This window comes from Oncorhynchus clarkii, chromosome 12 (genome assembly GCF_045791955.1).
Source record: "Oncorhynchus clarkii lewisi isolate Uvic-CL-2024 chromosome 12, UVic_Ocla_1.0, whole genome shotgun sequence".
NCBI classification, from domain to species: Eukaryota; Metazoa; Chordata; class Actinopteri; order Salmoniformes; family Salmonidae; genus Oncorhynchus; species Oncorhynchus clarkii.
In genome coordinates, this window is record NC_092158.1 from 84,819,985 (window position 1) to 84,846,244 (window position 26,260).

The 26,260-nt window shown below is 42.3% G+C and overlaps 2 protein-coding genes across 3 annotated transcripts; both read right to left on the reverse strand.

Annotated features, from left to right (window-relative positions):
• Positions 1-5,941: 5,941 nt before the first annotated feature.
• LOC139422328 (transmembrane protein 238-like) lies at positions 5,942-7,067 on the reverse strand. Its single transcript, XM_071173524.1, has one exon. The coding sequence runs from the start codon at positions 7,065-7,067 to the stop codon at positions 6,543-6,545; it is 525 nt and encodes a 174-aa protein (XP_071029625.1). The 3' UTR covers positions 5,942-6,542.
• Positions 7,068-10,091: 3,024 nt separating this feature from the next.
• Positions 10,092-26,257, reverse strand: LOC139421545 (eukaryotic peptide chain release factor GTP-binding subunit ERF3A-like). Of its 2 annotated transcripts, XM_071172553.1 has the most exons (15): positions 26,128-26,222; positions 25,775-25,993; positions 23,792-23,839; positions 17,667-17,915; positions 17,244-17,277; positions 17,019-17,096; positions 16,724-16,904; positions 16,432-16,586; positions 15,992-16,132; positions 15,107-15,200; positions 14,707-14,787; positions 14,283-14,456; positions 14,059-14,148; positions 13,743-13,911; positions 10,094-11,308 (listed from the first exon to the last, which is right to left on the reverse strand). In XM_071172553.1, the coding sequence occupies exons 2-15, from the start codon at positions 25,965-25,967 to the stop codon at positions 11,256-11,258; spliced, it is 1,740 nt and encodes a 579-aa protein (XP_071028654.1). In that variant the 5' UTR covers positions 25,968-25,993; positions 26,128-26,222; the 3' UTR covers positions 10,094-11,255. The 2 variants fall into 2 exon arrangements, with proteins under 2 accessions (XP_071028653.1, XP_071028654.1); XM_071172552.1 differs by having other exon boundaries at positions 10,092-11,308; positions 25,775-26,257.
• Between the last annotated feature and the right edge of the window lie 3 nt (positions 26,258-26,260).

Below are 26,260 nucleotides of genomic sequence, written 5' to 3' on the forward strand. Positions count from 1 at the left end.
CCTATAATGTCTTAAAAGGATAGTTTGCTTTTTTTAAAGTTTAGCTCATTTTCAAGCTAGGGTGTTGTTGTTTCTGAATGTTACTAAATAACCAGCAAGCTCATTTAAAAACGGTTTGGTGGAAACAACAACACCCTAGGGAAGTTGAAAATAAGCCCAACTTTTAAAAAATCAAACTATCCCTTTAATGTATTCATTTTGTTGTTCTGTCCAGCTTTCTGGTGCCTGCTGCTCTCATTCAAATCAGAATCATGGGTTTTATAAGAGGAACATCAGAACAGCAACACTTTTGGGCACACTTAGGGACTATTTATTGGGGACGAAGTCATTAAAGTTTAGTGGCATTTAGCTGAATGTGCCTTCTGGTTGCCGAAACTATTATTATAGTAACCTAATAGTTTGGGTAGTGGGAGTTAGCCCACAAGGATCAACTCCTACACTGGGAATAGATTTAAACACTAAATAGATTTGCTGTCGCAGCTTACCTTGCAGTCCACCACTGCCTCAGCTATTGGGTACACTTTGTGATCCTTATGGTCAACTGACCAATGATAATCACAGATAGGCTGCAGGTCTGTGACACAGAAGATCTTCAGTTTGTCCCTGTGTTCCTCACACGTTCTCTGAGGACCTCCAGGGAGGTCGATAATGCACAGAGGACATATTTCAGAACCCTGCTGCTCCCAGAACTCATCCAGACAGAGATTGCAGAAGCTACAGCCACAGGTATGACAGCTGAGAACCACGGGAGCAGAGAAGACCTTTCTACATACAGCACAGGAGAGATCATCATCCTCCAGGAGAGGGGAAGCGTTGGCCTCCATTCTCCCACAGAGCTGGACTCCGATATGCATCTATAATAGGCCGCAGTGGCTCAGATATGGTTACGCTGGCCTGTGAGCCTTCACCTCTCTGACATTTATTTTACTCCAAGCTTTGTAAATCAAGTGTGAACTTTATAGAGACATTGAATAGCAGCCCAAGTGAATATCTACAGTGCCTTGCAAAAGTATTCATCCCCCTTGGAATTTTTCCTATTTTGTTGCATTACAAACTGTCATTTAAATAGAATTTTTCATGTAATGGACATACACAAAATAGTCCAAATTGGTGAAGTGAAATTTAAAAAATTACTTTTTCTAAAATTATTTTTTTTAAACGGAAAAGTGGTGCGTGCATATGTATTCACCCCCTTTGCTATGAAGCCCCTAAATAAGATCTGGAAGCAACCAATTACCTTCAGAAGTCACATAATTAGCTAAATAAAGTCCACCTGTGTGCAATGTAAGTGTCACATGATCTCAGTATATATACACCTGTTATGACAGGCTCCAGAGTCTACAACACTACTAAGCAAGGAGCACCACCAAACAAGCGGCACCATGAAGACCAAGGAGCTCTCCAAACAGGTCAGGGACAAAGTTGTGAAGAAGTACAGATCAGGGTTGGGTTATATAAAATATCAGAAACTTTGAACATCCCACGGAGCACCACTAAATCAATTTTTTTTAATGGAAAGAATATTGCACCACAACAAACCTGCCAAGAGAGGGCCGCCCACCAAAATTCACAGATCAGGCAAGGAGGGCAATAATCAGAGAGGCAACAAAGAGACCAAAGATAACCCTGAAGGAGCTGCAAAGCTCCACAGCGGAGATTGGAGTATCTGTCCATAGGACCACTTTAAGCCGTACACTCCACAGAGCTGGGTTTTACAGAAGAGTGGCCAGAATAAAGACTTTGTTTAAAGACAAAAATAAGCAAACACATTTGGTGTTCGCTAAAAGGCATGTGGGAGACTCCCCAAACATATGGAAGAAGCTACTCTGGTCAGAGTAGACTAAAATTGAGCTTTTTGGCCATCAAGGAAAACGCTATGTCTGGCTCAAACCCAACACCTCTCATCACCCTGAGAAAACCATCCCCAAAGTGAAGCATGGTGGTGGCAGCATCATACTGTGGGGAAGTTTTTCATCAGCAGGGACTGGGAAACTGGTCAGAATTGAAAGAATGATGGCTGGTGCTAAATACAGGGAAATTCTTGTAGGAAACCTGTTTCTGTCTTCCAGAGATTTGAGACTGGGAAGGAGGTTCACCTTCCAGCAGGACAATGACCCTAAGCATACTGCTAAAGCAACACTTGAGTGGTATATGGGGAAACATTTAAATGTCTTGGAATGTCCTAGTCAAAGCCCAGACCTCAATCCAATTGAGAATCTGTGGTATGACTTAAAGATTGCTGTAGACCAGCGGAACCCATCCAACTTGAAGGAGCTGGAACAGTTTTGCCTTGAAGAATTGGCAACAACCCAAGTGGCTATATGTGCCAAGCTTATAGAGACATACCCCAAGAGGCTTGCAGCTGTAATTGCTGCAAAAAATGGGGGGGGGGGGGGGCAGTGTGCACGTTCAAGTTTTCTGTTTTTTTGTCTTATTTCTTGTTTGTTTCACAAGAAAATATATTTTGCATCTTCAAAGTGGTAGGCATGCTGTGTGCTGTGTAAATCAAATTATACAAACTCCAGAAAAATCTATTTTAGGCTTAATTGTCTCAGGTCCCCTTGACTCGCATGCCTAGTTGGGCTACTATCCGTGAGTCCAGCCTGCCCTCTGGTGGTCCTTCCACAATATGTCACGACTTACGCCGAAGTCGGCTCCTCTCCTTGTTCGTGCGGCGTTCGACATCATCTGCTTTCTAGCCATCGTCGCTCCATTTTTCATGTATCCATTTGTTTTGTCTTGTTCCATGCACACCTGGTTTTCATTCCCCAATTACACTACATGTATTTATTCCTCTGTTCCCCCTCATGTCTTTGTGGAAGATTGTTTGTGTGTTACGTGTTTTTGAACGCACTAGGCGTGTGTGCGTTTTTCCCGTGTTATTTTCACGAAGCCTGTTTTGTATACATTTGATGTGTTGTGACTGTTTTGCGCATTATACACTTTGCCTTGTTGGCTGGAGTTTTTGTTGGATGCGGTTGCGTCCGTCTGTATATCTCTCCTGTCGAAATAGAGTGTGCACTTCAGCACAATTACGCACACGCCTGACAATATAAATGTGCAACATTTTCTAAAAACCTGTTTTTACTTTGTCATTATGAGCTATTCTGTGTAGATTGATGAGGGGAAAAAACGATTTAATCAATTTTAGAATAAGGCTGTAACGTAACAAAATGGGGAAAAAGTCAAGGGGTCTGAATACTTTCCGAAGGCACTGTATGTGTTCGGTATGTACATGGCTGGCAGGCCAGATATAGTTTCAGGAAGGGGAATTCCATGCCAAAGCTTAGCATAATTGCCTCTTGTTGAACCCATTGCCTCTTCTTGAGCCCACAAACTGTTAGGTTCTACATAAATCTGTCCCAACAGCAGTCCCAACACCTTACCACTGCTACACCTGGCTATCAGCTGAGCCTTGTCTGGCAGCTAAACATTTCATTCAGCCTCATTTACTGCCTTTAAAAAAAACATAGCTGATATGGCTGACTTGCTTACACAAATGTGGTTTCTACTGACAATTGAGATGTACAAACTATGGCATAAGGGGACGACATGCGGATAAGAGGCAATCCGTAATTTCAATTAAGACATTAATGAGAAAGCTAGGACAGACATAGTCAATATAACTATTTTTGAAATGTACAATGACAGAATTCAGAACATGGGCTGTTCTTACAGTGTACTCCCTGTACAACAAGTCAGAACCATAGGGTAAATAAAGGGGACATATAAACCAGACGATGAAAGCTCTTCCAATATTCAATGATTACATTTCTCTAAAACAGGCTATAGGCTACATGTGCACCACCAAGTCAGAACAGTAGGCGAAATTAAGAGGGGAAAATTGACCAAATTATTAGGGTGAGGCACATGGGTTACTAACAGCTTACTACACAACATACACTTAATATTACTTTCTTAGCAACAGTATACATATCTCCCTGTCATATTACATAATTTATGCAGCAGCATACAATACATTTTTGGACTCACCTTGTTGTGCTGTGCTCACTTGAACAGGAAGGTGGCGCAGGGGTCATTTGTGGGCAAATTTTGTCATCAAAGTCTGGCATTCTTTGGATTTATGGTGCTATCAAGACAACTGGGAACTCAGAAAAAAACAAGGTTGAATCATGAACGCATCAGGGATCTTCAGGTTGTAGCTCTAGAAAGAGGCCCGAGTTCCCGACTAACAATTCTGAGTTGGATGACCGTTCAAAACGTATTTTCCCAGTCGGAGCTTGTTTTTTTCCCCAGAGTTTCCACTTGTCTTGAACTCACTGAAGTCAGATTTCTCAGTTCCGAGTTAACAGTTGTTTTGAGCACGGCAGAAATCATGCTGGATTGACAGCATGGCCAATGTTGAATGTTTATCATTTATTTTAAGCTTGGAAAATAGAACCTTAAACCCAGACTTGGGACCACACAGCCACTCCATTGAATAGCCTGCTAGTGATTGCTTTGTAATGCTTGCAGTTAGCCACTGATTCCTTCCAAATCACTTCCAAACCATTGTTGAATTTGTGATTTCCAACTTGATGTGTAGTGTTTATGTCCATTGTCCGATGAGTACCAATACGTTTTTAGCTATTATTTATCTTCATATGACAAGGATAAAAAAGGATTTCCCTGTAGATTGTCGACTTGATTAATGATGATGACTGCTAGCTAAGATTTTGAAAGTATGACGTTGACATGATCAGTCCATTCAAAGCTACTGTAGATATAACGTGATTTGACATTTTATCTGTGGCCAATGACCATGAGCCTTCTTGGATGGGCACTTCTAATGTAACTCTATGGCAGCACCCAAAGGGCTTAGAGTTGGCTGTGACGTATTGTCCCCATGAGTGACAGAAAACGGAGCAAATTAAGGCGCAACTAGAGAACACTGCCAACCCCTATGCTCCGTATTTTCCGCTGGCTGCCCCACCACCACAGAATGCACTGAGCTAGGCTGAAACATCTGCATTTTGGAGCTGCCTTACTCCAGAGAGCAAAAAATAGACCATGTTTGTATGCGACTTTATTAAGTCAATGATTATTATTATTATTTCATTTTTTTTTTTACATTGTTTACAAACTGATATGTGACACACATTAATACCAAAATAGGCAACCCCCGCCCCAAAAAACTGCTTTTCTTTTGCTAAAAATGTGGGGCTCAAAAGCACCACCTGCCCTGAATGACAGGTCGCCACTGTTGCTGACTGACAAAGTGTTTGTTTGTGATTGATAATTTGTTTGGTGACTAATGATTTGAGATCTGTGCGATTATTTCTTCATACAAAAGTCTATCATGTAGTATATGTAAAATGTCCAAAATTTCAGCCACCTGAAATTTGGCAGGTTAGCCTACAGAAGTAGAATCTTAATTTGAGCCAGTTTTCTACAGCAGGAAAATAATCCTGCAGCAACAAGAAATGTGAATAGTTATGTGGATTATATAATGAATGGACAAGTTTGACAGTTTGGCAAAAATCTGAGAATTGTCAGTTGGAAATACAAACAGGTTAAAGGTTTTGTTTTCACCTTCGGAATCATAAAGCATGATGAGGCAGTCATATGGACATACAAAAGTAATGTCTGTATAAATAAAGGTAGGGAAATCCATAGGGTACAAAGGTCGTTAATGTGCTATATTGCTTATCACCACTGTGGACAGGGATGTAGAATACAGGTGCCAGGTCAAGATCACAACAAGCACCTTCTCAGTAGCACTTAGCCCTAAAAATGAAAGTCTGACATATTTGCTAGAAAAAATCTCTGTATTATCGAAGTATTGCATCAATTATCCACAAAGTATTCACAAAATTAACATAAAACAAACAAAAAGTCCTCACTGAGGAGCATAATTTGATTTTAAAAACGAAATGTTTCAAAGAAAAAAGCCCATAGGACAATATTAAAAACGAAATGTACTTGTAAACATTGTGCGATGGACAAGTGAAATGTCCTTATGGGGTTCAGTGCTGCCAAGCCTCTAACTTCTGGTGGACAAAATATATGGTCACCTCATGATGTCATAGTTGCAACATACAGTCATACTGTAGCTTACATCAGTTTAGATCGATGTCAAAAATGTGTCCTAACTCCTGAGATAGACAATTACTGGTCAGCCTAGGTTTCTTTGTTTCATGTAGCAGCAGCTCTACTTCGCCCTCTCAGAAACGGTTTTATTGTTTGAGCAGGGCTTCTCTTTAGGCGCGCACTGCCATTCAATGACGTTAATGGTTAACAGAAAGATAAAGGACGTCCGTTTCCATTAGATCACACAGTTTCTTTCCTCATTCACTGAAACACATTGTCATTTAATTTTATTTTAAGGAACATTATAGCCTACTGAATTGTGGATCAAAGTTGTGGGCTATTATCAAGCAAAAACAATAGCCTAGAATGAAGTTGGCCTATAAAACCTACAATCTATGCACATGTTTAATGAAAGTTAGGCCTATCCAATAACAAAATGTATCCCTAGGCTATAGCCTAAATGGCTTAATGACCGATTGGAAATAATAGGCTAACCTTGTGCGCATTGCGCATCATATGGCCGAGGTCTCTGTAGCTGTGTGCGGAACAGGTATGTCAGTGTCCACGGATGCAGACACCGTGTGCATGTCCTCATCAAGCGGCCCCATCGTCAATACGACTGGCGGGGGCTTCGGTTGCTGTGGGGCATCCCTCATGTGCGTCGTAGACAGCCCGGTCCCTGCCCTTCTCGCGACCCCGCGGGGGGGGCCTCCATTCCGCCGCAGAGAGTTCCTGACACTGTTGGAGAGACGGCTGGATAACCGCCTCACCGCACCTGCGATGCCCCGCTCCTTCTTCAAGAGCCCGACGTCATCCTCCAGCTCCTCCGGGGGGACCTCGATGTTGCCCGTGTACCAGAACACCCACCAGACGAGGCTGAGGAAGATGATGATGGCCCCGGCGTAGATTAAAAAGTCATAGAAGAATATGTCCGCAAAAACACCGATCAAAAGAACGAGCAGCCCGAATATGTCGAAGGAGACTGCCAACCAAAAGGCGCAGGAACAGCGACCTAGACCGCGATACGTTGGCTCCATGTCTCTAAATTGGCTTGGAGATAGGCCTAACAAATACTTTGTTTAGACAACCTTTTCTTTTCTAACTATCATTTGCGGTTGGTTTCCTGGTGGAATTCAGTGAATTCGGTTGGGGTAGAGTTTCAAACGGAGCCGTTTGTTTGAACAGGTAAGGTGAGACAGGTGAGGAAGCTCGCCCCTATTCAGGTTTTCCTGTGTCACAGCACAGGGCACAGCACAGAGAGGTGGGGCGTGGTAGCCGTAGACAGGTGAGGGAGGGCTGGGTAGACGGGATACTGGCATGACACCAGCCATATTAATACTGTAAAGGAGGTAGGACATGTGTGACATACATTGTAGAAAGGAGCCGTGATGGTTCTGATTTTCTAGATATCGGTCATCAGTCCAATATGCAGAGACGTCAAACATGGCACACTAATGTCTGTTCACCTGTGGAATGACATTCTGGACAACATTTGACTCATTACGTGTTTCTCTCCCTCATTTCTAAAGAACATAATGGAAGAAATCTATTCACATCCAGATTAATTTATAGAAACAATGACAGACACAAAAGCCTCTAAGGCTGTGTTTACACAGGCAGCCATATTCTGATCTTTTTTCCACGAATTACTCGTTTGACCAATCTCATCAGATCTTTTCACAGATCCGTATCAGAGCTGATCTGATTGGCCAATTAGTGGAAAAAAATATCTGATTTGGACTGTCTGTCTGCAGCCTTAGTATAATGTAATTACACCCAACCGCTCACCTGACTGCTAAATAATGGCATGTAGGCCTATTGTCACTTTGTGGTCTTTTGTACAGAAAAACATGTGCCCCCATACAATTTATTACTGTACATTGAAAATGAAAGACTAGTATATCAAATCTAATTTATTACACAATTGCTGCATTATGTTGATAAATAAAATGACACATTTAGATGGGTAAAGGGTACCTGAAGACTTGCTGCTCTCACAAGGTTGGATATCACATGGAATCAGAGTAGCCTACATGAATGATCGAATGAACAAATGCACAATGCAATGTAAACCTAACATCTCAAGTTTAGGTAAACATTTTAACATTTTGGCTAACTTAGACCGAATTCAAATCCCACTGGCCCCACCTCCTTTAAACATTTTTTTTGCTTTTGACCAGATGGACACAGCCTTTTTGACCCAGAAACATAAACGGTTAGATCATTTAATCCAGCAGCAGTATTGAGGGACAGAGCGAGGGTGCACCCACTACCACTCAGTGTCCAACTGTCCATCATGATTTCAACAATCAGCTATAATAATGTCCGGTAGAATTTTCTGACTCTGTAATCCTGTTTCTAAAGGATTTAGCAATCCACTACAACAGCAGCTACAAGGAAAACAGCAGTTTATGGTGGAAAAACAACAACTATTACAGATCACAATCAGACAGACAGATGGTATAGCCTGGGCCGCAGCAGCACGGCCATGTTCCGATCATGTTAAAACCCCCCAACAGAGCAATCACATGATGTTCCCTTTTACAGGACGAGGTCATTCAATCCCATATTTGTATTAGGGCCTAGATCGAGGACAGCTACATACAGAAGATAAACAGTGCATTTCACAGAGGTCTCTCTTGCCAAATGGAATCTATATGAATAAGACTAACCTGCATAAATAAAGGTTTAATAAATACAAATCCATCTATGTTATGTTACACCTGCCCACGAAAAACATTTATACATATTTTAGGAAGTGTGCTTTTCAGAATTAAGGAGAGATTGGGAGAAAACCCCACTAACACGGTTAACCTACTCTACAACAACATAGTTTTAGCTTGAAGAGTCCATGGCTCTTCGGTGCTGTTTGTGCACCTGGAGCGCCTTGCCATTGACCTTGGTCAGAGCCATGTGCTCTAGTCTCTGTTTCACCACGGGCACCCACACCAGCCCCGTGACCAGGAACATGAGCCCTGCTGAAAGGAACACAGGACCCAGCAGGTAGGGCACGTTCCCCACCTGGGTGAAGTAGAGCAGGGAGAGGGCCGTGCCCAAGCCGAACAGCACTCCGCCGATAAGGATGGCCAGGATGGGCCTGGTGAAGTAGTACCAGCAGGGGACATTAGTGCCCAGGGTGACCCCGTCAGGGACATGGTTCAGTGGGGTCGTTGCTTCAGTGTCCTGGGTCTCATGGCTGGTGCTGGTGCGGCTGGTTTTAAGATCCATGTCTGACACCGTGACCACCGTGGATTGCATCCTTGGGTTGTGCTGAAGGGATAACAAATCAGAACAGACACCACTTAAAAGTATAGGACTTCATCAAGCACTGATACTTCACAGACATACATTCAGAGATGTACTATTTTATCAACCAATCTGTCATGGCAGAACTCACCATTTCAGATCTGATTTGATTTGTTAAAATTGCAATAAAAATAGACGGAAAAATCCCACCCCATTTTTACAATCAATCAAATCCTGTAATCTCCAATTTAATTCAAAACCATAAAAAAAACAATGTCCTCACTTACCATTAGGCGTTTCGCCTGTGTTATCTCGCTCTTTGCCCAGTGTTGGTCAGAGGCTGGCTGGCTGCTCCTATGATGACTGTCAAAACCACTACTATGGCCAAAGACACGCCCACACAGAACAGTGACCCCACCCTGTAGTTCCCTATCCCGCTGTGTCCCTCCACCATGTTATGACGATCTCGGCTTTGCTCCAGTTTGTGCCCTGTTTACATACAGTATATTCTCCCCACGTGGCATTTTAGGCTATGTATTATGGGAAAATGGAACAGAAAATTATTCTAAGACGTCAGATGGAAGGGCTATGGCAAGGGCATGCCATCATGACTTTTTTTGATGGGGCCTGATGGCCAAATTCTACAAATAAAATCAATTGAATATTGTACATTTGAATGTTACAAATTGATAGAATTTAAGTTTGAAAAGGGCATGATGCTTATGGAGACTGGGTCATTTATGGTGTGGGAGAGTATTAGACATTCTAATTGGGTCCAGATGTCAGTTGTGTATGGATAATTAGGTTAGAGTAAATACAAGTCATGTTTGATTTATTACATTGATCTGTGATTAAAACAATATCCATTAGAGTAAAACTCTAAAGACAGAAGAGAGGCGCCACCTACTGGTCATGTAATTTAGTACAGTACAAAAGGTACACAAGTGGTCAACATTACACAGGCAAATATCCAGCTGTAGGGTACATTCTGTATGGGTTAAAATTAAGTATTTTAGGCTTTGAAAAGGACTGCTTGAACACACTTGTGCCAGGAAACAGCTCTACTAAATTACATCTTTCTCACAGGGCAAAGATTAAAAAAAAATTGGTATGCATGATAAAGATAAAATTAGAAATTTCATGTGAACTTAATTATATATTTCCTCTATGGTTAAACACTTCTGTGAAACAGCACAAATAAAGAACTAGCACTTCTCCAATTTATTGTCATAGTAGTTTGCTTTAATAACATGTGAAGGCGCTCATGCACACTGCCAGAACGCCATATAAGAGAAACCAAAAGTGGGTAAAAGCAATGGGAGACATGTACAACTAGGGCTGCAAAAATTCATTAAATTTTCACAAAATTCCCAGGTTTTCCAGAAATCCTGACTGGAGGATTCTGGATTTCCTGCCTATTCCCCCCTGATTCTGAATTTTGGGAAGTTAGTGGATATTTTCAACCCTTTATACAACCAAGATAATAACATTTTGGTTTCAACTTGTTAAATTCTCAAACATCTTTTTTTTGTAAATAATATATTTTTCTGTATTACAAGCAAATCCTGGTCCTTGTCTGGTTACAGATATAACTGCTGCCATTTTAAACGTTCAATGGAAGAAAAATAAAAAACGAAGAGAAAACAATTGTGTTTTATGGTCATGAGTAGACCAGAGTAGGGGTGTGAGGGAATGGGTTTGGGGGCAGGGCCTAACCCCAAAATGGCATAGCTGAGCTCTCAATATGAGAAAGCTGACTCGTGTGTACTTGATCTCGTTTTTCATTTGCTTAAAAACAGCTTTCTTTATCAGAGAAGTTTTTTAAGCTGATCATCGATAGGTCAAGGGGGGAGAGAAGATAGTAGGGCCGCGAGCAGAGTTGCCGTCACCGCCGCCTGTGTTCCCATCGATGACCCCTGACCCCACTCTTCACCCCACCATGGTGCCGGACTATGACCGGGGACTCCCATGCAACCGCTTCAGTCCCTCTCAGCAACGAGCTTCAACACCTTACCAATGGCAATGGTCTTACCTGGGGACAGGACAGAGACATAGGTTAACAGCAAAGCCCCCGTCTACTCATGTCCAAATGGGCTAGTTTTAAATTAAAATCAAAACGTCATAAGTGGAGGCCCTCCACTCTCCGACCCCCTCCAACACTTTCTCCCTCTTTAGGACCCCAATGAATGACCCATCCCCTCTACCCCACTCCCCAACCAACAGTACTTTTCACCACAAATGCAACTCAACAGCGAACAGACTAATCTAGAGCTGGCCAATATGACCAAAATATTCTATCACTGTATTTAAATAAATAAATTACTTTTTAGTTTTGAAAATAGTAAAGTTGTACATTTGCTTTATGAGTAGTGAGTGATCCCAGGGTGCTTTATGAGTAGTGAGTGATCCCAGGGTGCTTTATGGGTAGTGAGTGATCCCTTTATGAGTGTGAGTGATCTTTTATGAGTAGTGAGTGATCCCAGGTGCTTTATGCTTTATGAGTAGTGAGTGATCCCAGGGTGCTTTATGGGTAGTGAGTGATCCCAGAGTGCTTTATGAGTAGTGAGTGATCCCAGGGTGCTTTATGAGTAGTGAGTGATCCCAGGGTGCTTTATGAGTAGTGAGTGATCCCAGGGTGCTTTATGAGTAGTGAGTGATCCCAGGGTGCTTTATGAGTAGTGAGTGATCCCAGGGTGCTTTATGAGTAGTGAGTGATCCCAGGGTGCTTTATGAGTAGTGAGTGATCCCATGGGTGCTTTATGAGTAGTGAGTGATCCCAGGGTGCTTTATGAGTAGTGAGTGATCCCAGGGTGCTTTATGAGTAGTGAGTGATCCCAGGGTGCTTTATGAGTAGTGAGTGATCCCAGGGTGCTTTATGAGTAGTGAGTGATCCCAGGGTGCTTTATGGGTAGTGAGTGATCCCAGAGTGCTTTATGAGTAGTGAGTGATCCCAGGGTGCTTTATGGGTAGTGAGTGATCCCAGAGTGCTTTATGAGTAGTGAGTGATCCCAGGGTGCTTTATGGGTAGTGAGTGATCCCAGGGTGCTTTATGGGTAGTGAGTGATCCCAGAGTGCTTTATGGGTAGTGAGTGATCCCAGGGTGCTTTATGGGTAGTGAGTGATCCCAGGGTGCTTTATGAGTAGTGAGTGATCCCAGGGTGCTTTATGAGTAGTGAGTGATCCTAGGGTGCTTTATGATACTGTTGCACAAACATGCTGATTTTGGTCTACACCAGCGCTGGTATTATCAGGCTGTATTAGCTAGCTACGTTTGCTCTTACTCAGTACATTTATTAGCTAGCTATTGGCATTAGCGGCTAACAATTAGTGTCTCACAAGATTTAGGGTCAACTTGCTACGAAAAGACAAACTAGCTGTTTGCTGATGTAAGAAACAAACTAATAGTGTCATTATAGAACGCTAGTGGATTTATATTAAGAATCAAAGTGAAAACAGCATCGTTGTCATCAACATTGTTGCATGTGCTGCATTGACCGTGCAGACTCAACGCAAGTGTCTAGTGGTTGAGGAACATCAAATACGCTCCTTGAGTGACAGGGGGCGTGGCTAGAAAGAGCGGAGAGAGATGACAAGTAGTGAAGTAACTTATAAAAAATTACATTTACAGGCCTCCCGGGTGTGCCATCAGAGTCCCTGGGTTCGCGCCCAGGCTCTGTCGTAACCGGCCGCGACCGGGAGGTCCGTGGGGCGACGCACAATTGGCCTAGCGTCGTCCGGGTTAGGGAGGGATTGGTCGGTAGGGATCTCATTGTCTCATCGCGCACCAGCGACTCCTGTGGCGGGCCGGGCGCAGTGCGCGCTAGCCAAGGTTGCCAGGTGCACGGTGTAGCCTCCGACACATTGGTGCGGCTGGCTTCCGGGTTGGATGCGCGCTGTGTTAAGAAGCTGGTTGGGTTGTGTATCGGAGGACGCATGACATTCAACCTTCGTCTCTCCCGAGCCCGTACGGGAGTTGTAGCATTGAGACAAGATAGTAGCTACTACAACAATTGGATACCACGAAATTGGGGAGAAAAAGGGGTAAAAATTTTAAAAATAAAATTACATTACACATGGCGTATCACATTTAACAAACCAAACATTCAAATACCGGTATAGAAGGTAAAGAAAAACCCAAACCGGTCGGTCCCTGCATCAACACCGGTATATCATAAAATACGGTATATCACCCAGCCCTACTTTCAATGATGACCTTTGTTTCAGTTTGGACTACATTTGTTCCTTCCAGCATGGCCATTTAGGGACTACTAACATTTTACATATATACTTTCATCATTCAACAGACGCTCTTATCCAGAGCAAATTACATAAGTAATCAGGGTTACTCAAATTGCCATTTTTCAAGTAGTCAGCTTGGGGATTCGACCGAGAGACCTTTCCTTTACGGGCTCACCGCTAGGCTACCTGCCGCCGACTAACAGCCCCAGTGATAGCAGACCCCGTACCTTCATCCCGTAGGGTGAACCGTCCCATCTGGGGGAAGTCTTTGAAGGTTTCAAGGCAGATGGTTCCGGCGGTGCGCAGACGGGCAATGCACACCTGGTCCTGTTTCACAAAGCGCGGTCGCGTCTTACTTTTCTCTCCCGACTTCTTGTCTACCAGACAGATTAAGGCCTAGATGTGGAGCGGAACCATCACAGTAACTATACTGGCAGGTCTTTACAACACTATATGTCAGGTGCAGCTCAAAGGGAATACATTGCAGATTCAAAATGAAGATGGTTCCTTTTGAAGGTTATGGCATTATGACAGTATCTTTACCGTAATTTGCACTTCTTCGATGCAGGTGTGGATGTGGAGGACAGCATTGTAACCAGGGCAGATAATGGACTTGTGTTCAATGATGACAATCTGTGAGAACACACAAAACAGAGTAAAAACAAACACCAATAAATCCAATATGTTTACCATTAGGGCGACATTCAGACAGGACAACGGTCCAACTCCAACTGCCTTAGTATCTGGTGGCATGGTGACTGGCGTACCTGGGCGTCAAAGGTGCGTCCAGAGTGGCAGAGGTTCTCAGCGTTACAGAGGATGAAGCCTGGCAGGATCTCCTCCTCCTCGATGCCCTTCAGTCTCAGCTTCAGGTTCTCTCCAGGAGAAGCATCGTCTGTCTCCACATCATCACTCAGCAGGCTCAACACCTCCACTGTGTGCTACAGGGAGGGATGGAAGGAGGAAGGGACACGTAGCCATTAACACACGTTCATAATAAGAGATGGAGCGAACACCTTTATGAAAAAAAAAAAACCAAGAGGGCGATACCGTGTGGCACAGACAAAAATACCTATGACTAAACAACTCTGGCTTAAGATACTTGCCACCCCATTACCTAGGATTAGCTATAGCTCTAATGCTCTGATGGGCGTTGGATGTTCCATGGCAGACTGCTGGAGAATGTCTTACCCTGTTTGGCATCATGACAAGCTGCTGTGCTTTACTGATGGAGCCCGACTCCAGTTTCCCCAGGATGACAGTACCCATGTCCTATAGGGTGGGGAACAACAGTAGAACGAGGCCAGATTAAGTAACCCAAGTCAGGAAAAAGGTCTTCTACAGTTGTGTGAGAGGGTTAAAAACTAGTGTGGTTTAATAGGCTTTTTATTACCAGGAAATAGGATGTTACATGTACAGTGTAGCTGCTGATGTGGGCAGTACGAATGACATGGCTCACTACAGTTGTTGACCATTAAAGTACTGTCATGTAAAGGACAACCGTATCTAAATAAACACTTAAATATAATGGGTTGGTTGCCATATTAATGGCAGTAGAATAAAAAAGGTTTCATAATGTGGTCGTCTTCACCTTGTATTTGTCTACGATGGGTAATCTGACTGGTCCGTCGCTCGCTCTGTTTAAGTTTGGCAAACTGTCCAGATGTGGAATGAATGGTAACCCTCTGGAAGACAGAGGAGATAAACAGGTCAGGACAGTAGCGTCAGAAGAATATTCAATCCATTCACACTGGAACGTTATAGTACCTTTCGTGTGGCTTCGTTAACTTTTGGTGACAGGGGGGCAGTATTGAGGAGCTTGGATGAATAAGGTGCCCAGAGTAAACTGCCTGCTACTCTGTCCCAGATGCTAATATATGCATATTATTAGTAGTATTGGATAGAAAACACTGAAGTTTCTAAAACTGTTTGAATGATGTCTGCGAGTATAACAGAACTCATATGGCAGGCGAAACACAGAGAAAAATCCAACCAGGAAGTGGGAAATCTGAGGCTTGTAGTTTAACTCAGCCCCTATTGTAGATACAGTGGGATATTGGTTATGGTGCACTTCCTAAAGCTTCCACTAGATGTCAACAGTCTTTAGAACTTTGTTTGAGGCTTCTACTGTGAAGTGGGGCCGAATGAGAGGGGAATGCACCAGGTGTCTGGCAGAGTGCCACAGGCTCGTGACGGACCGTCACGAGAGAGTTAGCTCTCGTTCCATTGCTTTTCTGCAGACATAGGAATTCTCCGGTTGGAAGATTATTGAAGATTTATGATAAAAACATCCTAAAGATTGATTCTATACTTAGTTTGACATGTTCCTTGCATGGTTTGCTTTTTCCGTAAAGTAAAGGAGCGTTTCTTACTGGATAAGAACAGATAGTACCTCTCCATTTTGGACTGTTTTCTTCCGTTTCGTACCTAATGAACACAGTCCATGAACAGCAGTGTAAAAGCTGGTGATACTCACGTATACCAAGTGCACGACTCAACAGGCTCCTTGAGGTTGGCTCCTGTGAGGCCAGAGCAGGGCATGAAGTGAATGTCTTTCTTCGGGTTGAAGCCAACCTTCTTCAAAAATGGCACTAGTTTTTCCTTGCATTCTTCGTACCTGAGGTTTCAGGTTAAACAAAAAAATAAATTGTGGCTTGAGCTGGATTTCAGATACATGAGAATAAATGTTAAACTCTCGAGTAAATCTTGTAATGATGTCAATGTATGCATGATTTCCGTTAAGGTTCTACAAAGACCCTATATCAACAAAGGGTTCCACCCTAGGCTTTGACCATCGCCAGATCATCTTGTCTGTAATGGGTGTTTTCTTGTTGATGTAAACTGGAGGACGCACTCGTGACTACCAGTTTCCCGTAGCCTGGTGTGATTTCTGTGCTCTAAGTGGTAAATGCGCACCTCTCTAGGCTCCAGTTCACTGTGGGGTCATCCATTTTGTTGACGAGGATGATCAGATGCTTCACCCCTGCCGTTTTGGCCAACATGGCGTGCTCCCGTGTCTGTCCACCCTTCTCAAAGCCCGTCTCAAACTCTCCCTTCCTGGCTGAGATCACCTAGGCAGGAGAAATACACATTGAAAATCTTTCAAGGAACCATGACATTGCTGTGTAGATTTCAAAACAATGTATTTACAATCAAGTAAACAAACACACACACCTTGAAAAACAGAAGCATGACACCATGGACTCACCAGCACAGCCAGGTCAGCTTGCGACGCTCCTCCGATCATATTGGGCACAAAGCTTTTGTGGCCTGGCGCATCCAGGATGGTAAAGTGCTTTTTCTCAGTTTCAAAGTACGCTCTGCCCACCTCCACAGTCTTCCCCTTGTCTCGCTCCTCCTGGTTAGTGTCCAGAGCCCAGGAGAGGTACCTGGCAGACAGAGGAAGGGAGGGGGTTAAACCCTTGTCATACTGACAGGCTTTAGTCATGCCATTTCATATACTTTTTGCAGTAGACCCTGGTAAAAAGCAGAGTGTAACTCACCAGGTTTCCCTGTTCTTCTCCTTGGCTTCTCTTTCATACTTCTCCAGAGTTCTCTTCTCTACCATGCCTGTTAAATACCTACCAGTGAGGAAGGGGATAACCAGAGGGAGTGATGAAAAGAGAGGGGGAAGGAGCAAAGAGTGGAAGGGTGGTGAGAAATGCAACAGGTGTTAAAAGCCCCATTGGACTGAATGAATCATAACCACAACAGAAAGAGATACTCACATGATTTGTCCCCCAATGGTAGACTTGCCAGCATCTAGGGAGAGATGAGGGACAACAGGGAGTGGTGAGAGCAGATACAAAATGGCCTGTGCTGTCTAGCCTTGTAACAGGGCTGATTAAATGAAAAATAAATACAAAACATTGCCTGGTTTTCCACCGTTTCCTATTAAGGCAATAGCATTGTTTCCCCTAGATTTGTTTCTTTGACAGACCCCCCAATCAGCAATCCAGGTGTGACAGTGACAACTATACACCATGGATGTTATATAGGGCTGCCAATAAACATGTTTTATTGGACCAAATGAAACCCCAAGAAATAACAGAGCAACACCGAGATGACCCACACACCTAAGTGATAGTATGTGAAACCACTGCAATAGCCATGAAAAAGAGGAAGAAAGAAGCAGATGTGCCCCCACTCACCAACATGACCGATGAACACCACGTTCACATGTTCCTTCTTGGGCGCGTCTGGTGGGAGGGCGACCACTTTAGGTATGATTGGCACGTCTTCCTCCTCCTCTAGGACTTCCTCCTCCAGAATCTCCTCAACAACTATTGGTCCCCCGTCGCCACCAGGCCCTCCTCCTGGTTCTTCCTCATTGGGCTCCACCCCTTTCAGGTCCCATGTCTCCTCTGTGGTCATTTCAGAGTCACCATTCTCCACCGGGGCTGACCAGGGTCAAACCGAACAGAGCATTGGTGGTGTGGAATAAATAATCATGATATGAGTTTGAAAATAGATTCCTCTGGTCTCAGGTCTGATGTGAAAACAGCTACCACCGTAGCTAAGAATTTGGTAAATTAAGTTTCTCCACAAATGTTTTAGTTTAGATAAAATACATGTAATTAGTTTGCCATAACCTTTCATATTTAAAGGGGAAAATCTAACTAGGGCTACACTACAGGCTGGCAATGATGTAGAGTACTCATACAGTACAGTTTAGAGGTCGACCGATTAATTAAGGCCGATTTCAAGTTTTCATAACAATCAGAAATCTGTATTTTTGGGCGCATTTTATTTTTATTTTTTTACACCTATATTTAACTAGGCAAGTCAGTTAAGAACACATTCTTATTTTCAATGACGGCCTAGGAACGAGGCAGAACGACAGATTAACTTGTCAGCTCGGGGATCCATTCTTGCAACCTTACAGTTAACTAGTCCAACACGAACCACCTGCCTCACGAGGAGCCTGCCTGTTATGCGAATGCAGTAAGCCATGGTAAGTTCCTAGCTAGCATTAAACTTATCTTATAAAAAACCATCAATGGCTGTCGTTGCTCCAATGTGTACCGAAACATCAATGCCTTTCTTAAAATCAATACACAAGTATATATTTTTAAACCTGCATATTTAGCTAAAAGAAATCCAGGTTAGCAGGCAATATTATAAAGGTGAAATTGTGTCAGGGTATATGCAACCGTTTGGGCCGCCTGGCACTTTGCGAACTAATTTGCCAGAATTGTACGTAATTATGACATTACATTGAAGGTTGTGCAATCTAACAGGAATATTTAGACTCATGGATGCCACCCGTTAGATACAATACGGAACGGAATAAACGTTTTGTTTGAGGTGAGTTTCCGGATTTGACCTAAGGCTCGTATTTCTGTGTGTTTATTATAGTTAAGTCTATGATTTGATATTTGATAGAGCAGTCTGACGGAGGGGTGGTAGGCTCGTAATAGTCAAAGGTATGGTTTAGGTACATGGTTTAGAGAGAAATAGTCGACAAGTTATAATTCCTGTAATAACTTGCGGCTGAACATGAAAGGGGTTCCTTCGTTATTTCACCATTCATGTCTTCCATAGAGAATGTCTTGATCTACTTAAAATAAGGTCTGTGTTTCGTGCTTAAACCGCCTCAGCGTTTTGATACCCGTGTAAATCTCACCAGGATAAGGTAACGTTTGTCAAAATATTTTCATAAATCCACTCTACAAAAAAGACCTTCGCTTATATTTAGCCAATATTGATCAGAGTTACATTGTCCTATGGATATCTACACAGTTATAAAATTGGCAAGGTGGTGTAAGCCTACACGAAACACAGACCTTATTTTAAGTGAATCCAAAAATATCCTATGGATTAAATGAAGGAACCTCTTTTCAGATTTTGCTAGAAGGTGTCATGGGAATTATGACTCGCACTTTGGTCGTCAATTCTTACCATGTCCATTATTAAAATAGGATTTCCTGCATATAGAAATTAGTTTTTGTTTTCAACATTCATCACAGGTAACTTAAACTCTATTTTTATTCAAACAGTTGAGAGTATTTGTCTTCTAAGCAGACTCTTCAGTGTCATTGTCACTTCAGAGCTGTGTGTGTTTTACAGATGGCAGAGAAAAGCAGAGCACCAGTGTGGGACTATTACATGGAATTGGCACCAGGGAAAGCAAGGTGTCTTATTTGTGATAAAGATGTAAGCATGGGGTCAGCAACGGCCAAACCAAAAAAATACCACCAACCTGTGGAATCACCTTAAGAACACCCATCCAAAAGCCCATATGTATTATATTAAGTTAAAATAAAAGTGTTCATTCAGTATTGTTGCAATTGTCATTATTACAAAAATGTGTATACACACACACACATTTTAAAAATTGTCCGATTAATCTGTATCGTCTTTTTTTTGTCCTCGGTAATCAGTATCGGCATTGAAAAATCATAATCGGTCAACCTCTAGTACAGTTAGAGCATATTAATTAGCCATGAGGGTATTGTTCTACAAAGCTTGTTAATGGTTAACTACAGCTAAACTTCTGGCATCAGTTTTGACAAGATTTTACAGCTAAAACTACAAAATGCCAAATAAGGTCAGAGTTCATTCCAATAACATTGATACAATTTTCCTTCTTTGATTTCTAGAAAAAGCCATTTAACATCTGAAATAGTGTAATCATTCAGCACCCTACGGGCTTTAAAGACCGTAGTAGTGATGACAGACCATGCTGACACTTGGAGAGCATGGCTCATCATTCCAACTATGAGACAGTGAAATCCGTAGTATTTAATCCTGGTCCCGAGGACCCAAAGGGTTGCACATTTAGTTAACTTAGGTTTAACAAAGGTTAAATTAGTTGATTAGTGGAATCAGGTGTGTAATGCTAGGGGAAAAACTAAAATGTCTACCCCTTTGGGTCCCCAGGACCAGGAAACACTTGCAGTAGAATATGGGTTAGAGGTCAGTGAGTGCTCCAAGGCAGCCTGGCCCTGGACATGTTTGGCAAGCCTTTCTTCCATCCTGCACATTCACAACTTTTAGCCTAATGTAAATGATGTAAGACCTCAACAGTAAGGAAGGCTGAAGTCATTTTGCATTTTACAGCGTCTTAACACCATCTGCCCCAAACTTCACTCACTGGCTCGATTACCATCCAAGTGGCCACAGGTTCACGCTAACATTCTCAAATCTGTATAAAAACCAACATGCACATTTCCCCACCAGAGATACGTTTCCATCAAATGTACCTCTTGCAGCTATAAGGCTGTGCGTGATGACCGTGCACATAAAAATACCCTTTGCGGTACAAGTTAAATGGGTTTCCTTCACATCTTCAACTGATGGGTTTCTCACACAAAAACCTGCGTTATGGAATTGGCACGAGCGCCCTAGCCAACAGCGCTATCTGCATGCTTTTGGCTAAAGAGCACATATAGCCTACCTGATATTATTATTTAGACAAAAAAGCGAGATCATTTTAAATTTGTTAAAACGGCAACCAAGCATCGATCATCATGTCACCAGAATATTTAATATTTATAGGAAAGGAGCATCAAGCTCATCACCTTCTACTTTCACCACCCTGTGAAGTTCAGAACTTATTTAATCTGTAGTCTAATAGGCAGAAACCGCATGCTTTCCCAACGAGTCGTAGTGGGAGGACCAAACATCAACTGACTCCAACTTTACGATGGTTATTATATCAATATTTGCGCACACGACATTTCATATAATTCAGTTAAACCAACAAAAAGATCCCACATTGTCTAGCGTAGTTAGTCTGTCGATATTTTGAAAGTTCCCTACATTTTTTACTCCCATCAGGCCTGTCACTACATTTAACCGACGTACTTACTCACATTAATAATAAAAAATGGATGGAAACCTGGTTACTGTTCATCATTTTAGACAACTGCAGGCTACTTCCAAACTGTAGAACTCGAGATCTAAATGAAAATCCTCATGAAACTGATTGTGATCAAATGGTTGGTATGCAGATGTTTCATCAGTAAAACTTTAATTATACTTCACCATAAGGTTAAGTGCACGCTTTTGGGTAAAGTGGAAAATGAAATAGGCAGAGGCTACAAATACAGTTTCCACCCCGCCCCTAACTTCTCAAAACGAATGAGCCGAATCATGTTCTGCGCATTTTATTTCACACACACGCACATTCAAGTCTCTCTGGGAAACATATGTTAACATTGCCAAAGCAAGTGAAGTAGATAATATACAAAAGTGAAATAAACTATGCTTTACTCACACTTTACTGAACCCTCAACCAATTTGATTGACATGTAGCTCGTCTCTCTGCCTCAGTTCTGGAAAGCTGATTGAAACGAACATTCCAAAAATATATATGAAAGCTCTGTCTGTTGTAACATATTGCTGTAGCACAAGACGTAGTCTGCACTTTGCATTGGCGCAAAACGTTCAGAGTTTTGTGATGAAATCTTTCGATATATGCCGACATAATTACCGATAAAGAACTCTGCCTCCCAATAGCCAACGTTTGCATATTAAAATCGCTGTTGCCAAGGGCTGCAACGGTTCACCAAACCCAGTTAGATGGGTGTTGCAGTTTTGGGGTCACGGTTCGGTAAAGCGGAAAATTAAATGCCAACAGTTACCAATTCCATATATGATCATGAGTCATAATACCTGATGAGAGAACAATCAGGAATACCAACACTTTGTATTTTCTTAAATGAAAAACACACGACTACCCAATCATCACTAAAATAAAAGTGCAAGTGTGTGTAAAATCAATATGCAAACATGACTCAGACATTGTGTAGGCCTATGCGGTTTTCTTACAAAGACAAATGCGCATGTGTGACTCGAGTCTGTAGTAGAGGTCGACCGATTATGATTTTTCAACGCTGATACCGATTTTTGGAGGACCAAAAAAAGCAGATACCGATTAATTATTATTTATTTATAATAATGACCATCACAACAATACTGAATGAACACTTATTTTAACTACAATATAATACATCAATAAAATCAATTTAGCCTCAAATAAATAATGAAACATGTTCAATTTGGTTTAAATAATGCAAAAACAAAGTGTTGGAGAACAAAGTAAAAGTGCAATATGTGCCATGTTAGAAAGCTAACGTTTAAGTTCATTGCTCAGAACATGAAAACATATGAAAGCTGGTGGTTCCTTTTAACATGAGTCTTCAATATTCCCAGGTAATAAGTTTTAGGTTGTAGTTATTATAGGAATTATAGGACTATTTCCCTCTATACCATTTGTATTTCATGAACCTTTGACTATTGGATGTTCTTATAGGCACTTTAGAATTGCCAGTGTAACAGTATAGCTTCCGTCCCTCTCCTTGCTACTACCTGGGCTCGAACCAGGAACACAACGACAACAGCCACCCTCGAAGCAGCGTTACCCATGCAGAGCGAGTGACGTTTGAAACACTATTAGCGCGCACCCCGCTAACTAGCTAGCCATTTCACTTTGGTTACACCAGCCTCATCTTGGGGAGTTGATAGGCTTGAAGTCATAAACAGCGCAATGCTTGACGCACAACGAAGAGCTGCTGGCAAAACTCACGAAAGTGCTGTTTGAATGAATGGTTACAAGCCTGCTGCTGCCTACCACCGCTCAGTCAGATACTTGTATGCTCAGTCAGATTATATGCAACGCAGGACACACTAGATAAACTAGTAATATCATCGACCATGTGTAGTTAACTAGTGATTATGATTGATTGATTGTTTTTTATAAGATAAGTTTAATGCTAGCTAGCAACTTACCTTGGCTTACTGCATTCGCGTAACAGACAGTCTCCTCATGGAGTGCAACGAGAGGCAGGTGGTTATAGAGTTGGACTAGTTAACTAAGGTTGCAAGATTGGATCCCCCGAGCTGACAATGTGAAAATCTGTCGTTCTGCCCCTGAACGAGGCAGTTAACCCACCGTTCCTAGGCCGTCATTGAAAATAAGAATGTGTTCTTAACTGACTTGCCTAGTTAAATAAAGGTGTAGAAAAAAAGACAAAAAACGGCCAAATCGGTGTCCAACAATGAATGTGCACAAAAATGTGTTCTAGAAGCTGTACTAGATACATGCCAGAACTGTGTGACTACTAATTGAGAAGACCGAGGCCCACAAGCATCAATAAGTGATTCATACCAGTGACCGTTGCTTGGTGGACATTGAACAGTGGGTTGACAGGATTTACGGAGGTCTTTGTTAGAGGCCAGACCCATAGATTGTGAGGCTAGCTAAGCTATTCATGGATAATGCTGAACAGAGCAAAATGACCACAGGTTTAAAACACACACGTATACATACCTGCAGTTTCTGCGACCTCCATGGTGGCAACAACTGGTTCAACGTCAGCTAAAAAAAAGAAAGAGGTAGAGCGTATTCACATTAATGCTTCTTTCATCAGACATTTTTCATCAAATAAAATGTAAGGTGGGATTGGTGTGAAATCTACCGACCAGCGCTCATCAGTTCTTATGAGGCCAACAAACTGCAACACCAGTTCCCCCAGTAAACTGGTTTGCGATATGTACTATAGACAGGTTGGTTGTTTTGCAACAACCAAAGCCTGCGCAACTATGGGGCAAAACATACGGGTTGGCTTAGATTGTTGACAACATGTAAACTATATTTCTTCAATGTTCTTCAATCAGCACTTGTGATCTCACATACATTGTTACAGTTCTTGGTTAGCTAGCAAATTTCAGTTAACATGGAATCAGTTAAAACACCTTAACACAAGACATGGTCTCAAGAACAAGCTGAAACTGGCTGACAGTAGTCACGATTCCCCACATGGCAGTTTCTTGTCATTGTTGGTAGCCATCTGGCCATCCAGAATCACAACATCTGACTTCTGCGCCATTGAAGCGTCAACCACTTGTGACATTGTCAGCTAACCCATACGCAACAACACTCCACCGGAAGAGGTTAACCCACCAACAGCTTGATGTTTACTATACTTTTACTGGGCTGCCATTTTCCTAAAGAGCGGTTGAATATCTTTAGTATAAACACACATTGGTGATGTCCATCAACAGCAGAAAGCCTGTACAGGAGTTTTCAGCAGGTTAACAGGTAAGCTGAGGTGAAAGGATAAGAAAACAGCCGCAGGTCAAAAATCAGACTGGGAAAATAGCTAGATTTGAATCCCCTCATGACTTACAAGTTAGTATTGCCTAATAGATCATGCATAACCACCACGACCTAAGAGCTTTTCTAGAAAGGATGGTAATTTATGTTTCAAGACAAAGCACCTTACATATTCCTCTCCATATTCGATTTGGCAGAACTGACCAAAACATGCCACAGCTCATTTTCATTACATCAAAACGTAAAAGAGTAACATCTATGAATGGCTCTGACTAGTTATTTCTGTTTTCTTGGTCTGCTCAAATGGGACACTTTGTTCACAAGTTTGTCTTCCACTTATGTATGTAAAGAAAGATCGTCCACGTCACACCAATAATGTCAACACTAGTTACCAGTTCCTAAAGTTGTCATGTCTTGCAATTTATAAGGGGCAAGGTTGTACCCGTTCAAATATTTACTAGTTGTCTATCTACAGTATCTAGTTGGGTACATATCTTGAAATCCTAACTTACATTGTGGGAAGGGTATAGACCAAAAAAGCACAATTGGCCAAGAAAGTCTTAGCTAGACATTTCTGACTACATAGCCCACGTAGACAGTAAAAACAAATGTGGGACCGTTTGTCTTACCAACGTTAGGTACACATTGTCACACGACTGACATAGGATAGACTAACTAACGTTAACTTAGTTATGGCAGTAACTAACATTTGTTAAAATTATAACGTTTGCTACTTTACCTAGTTAACTAAAACCTCGAATGTCCAAAACCTCACATAGTTAATATTAGCTAACGTATGTAACTATAGACACTGTCGGCGACAGTTGGCTAAAAGCAAGCTAACCGGCAACTAGCTAGTAAGTAGTGGCTAGAAACATAACGTTACTATAGTTAGCTAAAACCTACCGAAAATATTAGCTACAAACTAACAAGACATTAACAATCCATCTACCGAATACAGCTAACGTTACAGTAACTTAGCTAACTAACAAACTAACGTTCGGTTGGTAACTAACTAGCCTAGCTAAATACCGTTAATTTGGTAACTCATGCTTGCCGTTAACGTTAACTAGCCACTGTCTCTAAAGTGTAGACGCATGTGTGTTGTGGAGCTTGTTAGCTAGCTAACTAAGTTAGCAAGTTAACAAGCTAGCTAACCATCTAGCCAAACGCAAACGTGAGTGACCACGAACTTACCACCGGAATCAGGATCTTCCGAGGGGCCTTTCTGAAAGAAGGACGGGACAAATTCGACGGCATTTATGTTGGGGACAAACGGCTTGGCATTCACGTTGAGGGCGGCGAATTCGGAATCGAGTTTCCCGTCGACCGGGGCCTCAACATCATCCTCTTGTTCCCAGGAATCAGGGGCAGCGTCTCTCGGGTCCATCGTGGGTCTTTGCTAGATGTTCACTACTGTGGATAAATACTTGCGTTACGCAGTTGCTGAACTGGCTAGTGTCCACCCCTATTATTAACCCGTTGTTGAGGTCACCCTATAAAATTTATCAAACTTCCCCTCTCTAATGTCTAATATGTGTTCGATTTACTTGCAATAAAATAGCCGGTTTCTCTCGGTAAAGGGACACGCGAAAGCAAGATTCGACTCAGCACTCCCAGCAAGTCCTCGTGTGCTGCTGACTCTCCCCAACCGATGGGAGCGACATCCAGTTGCATACTGGG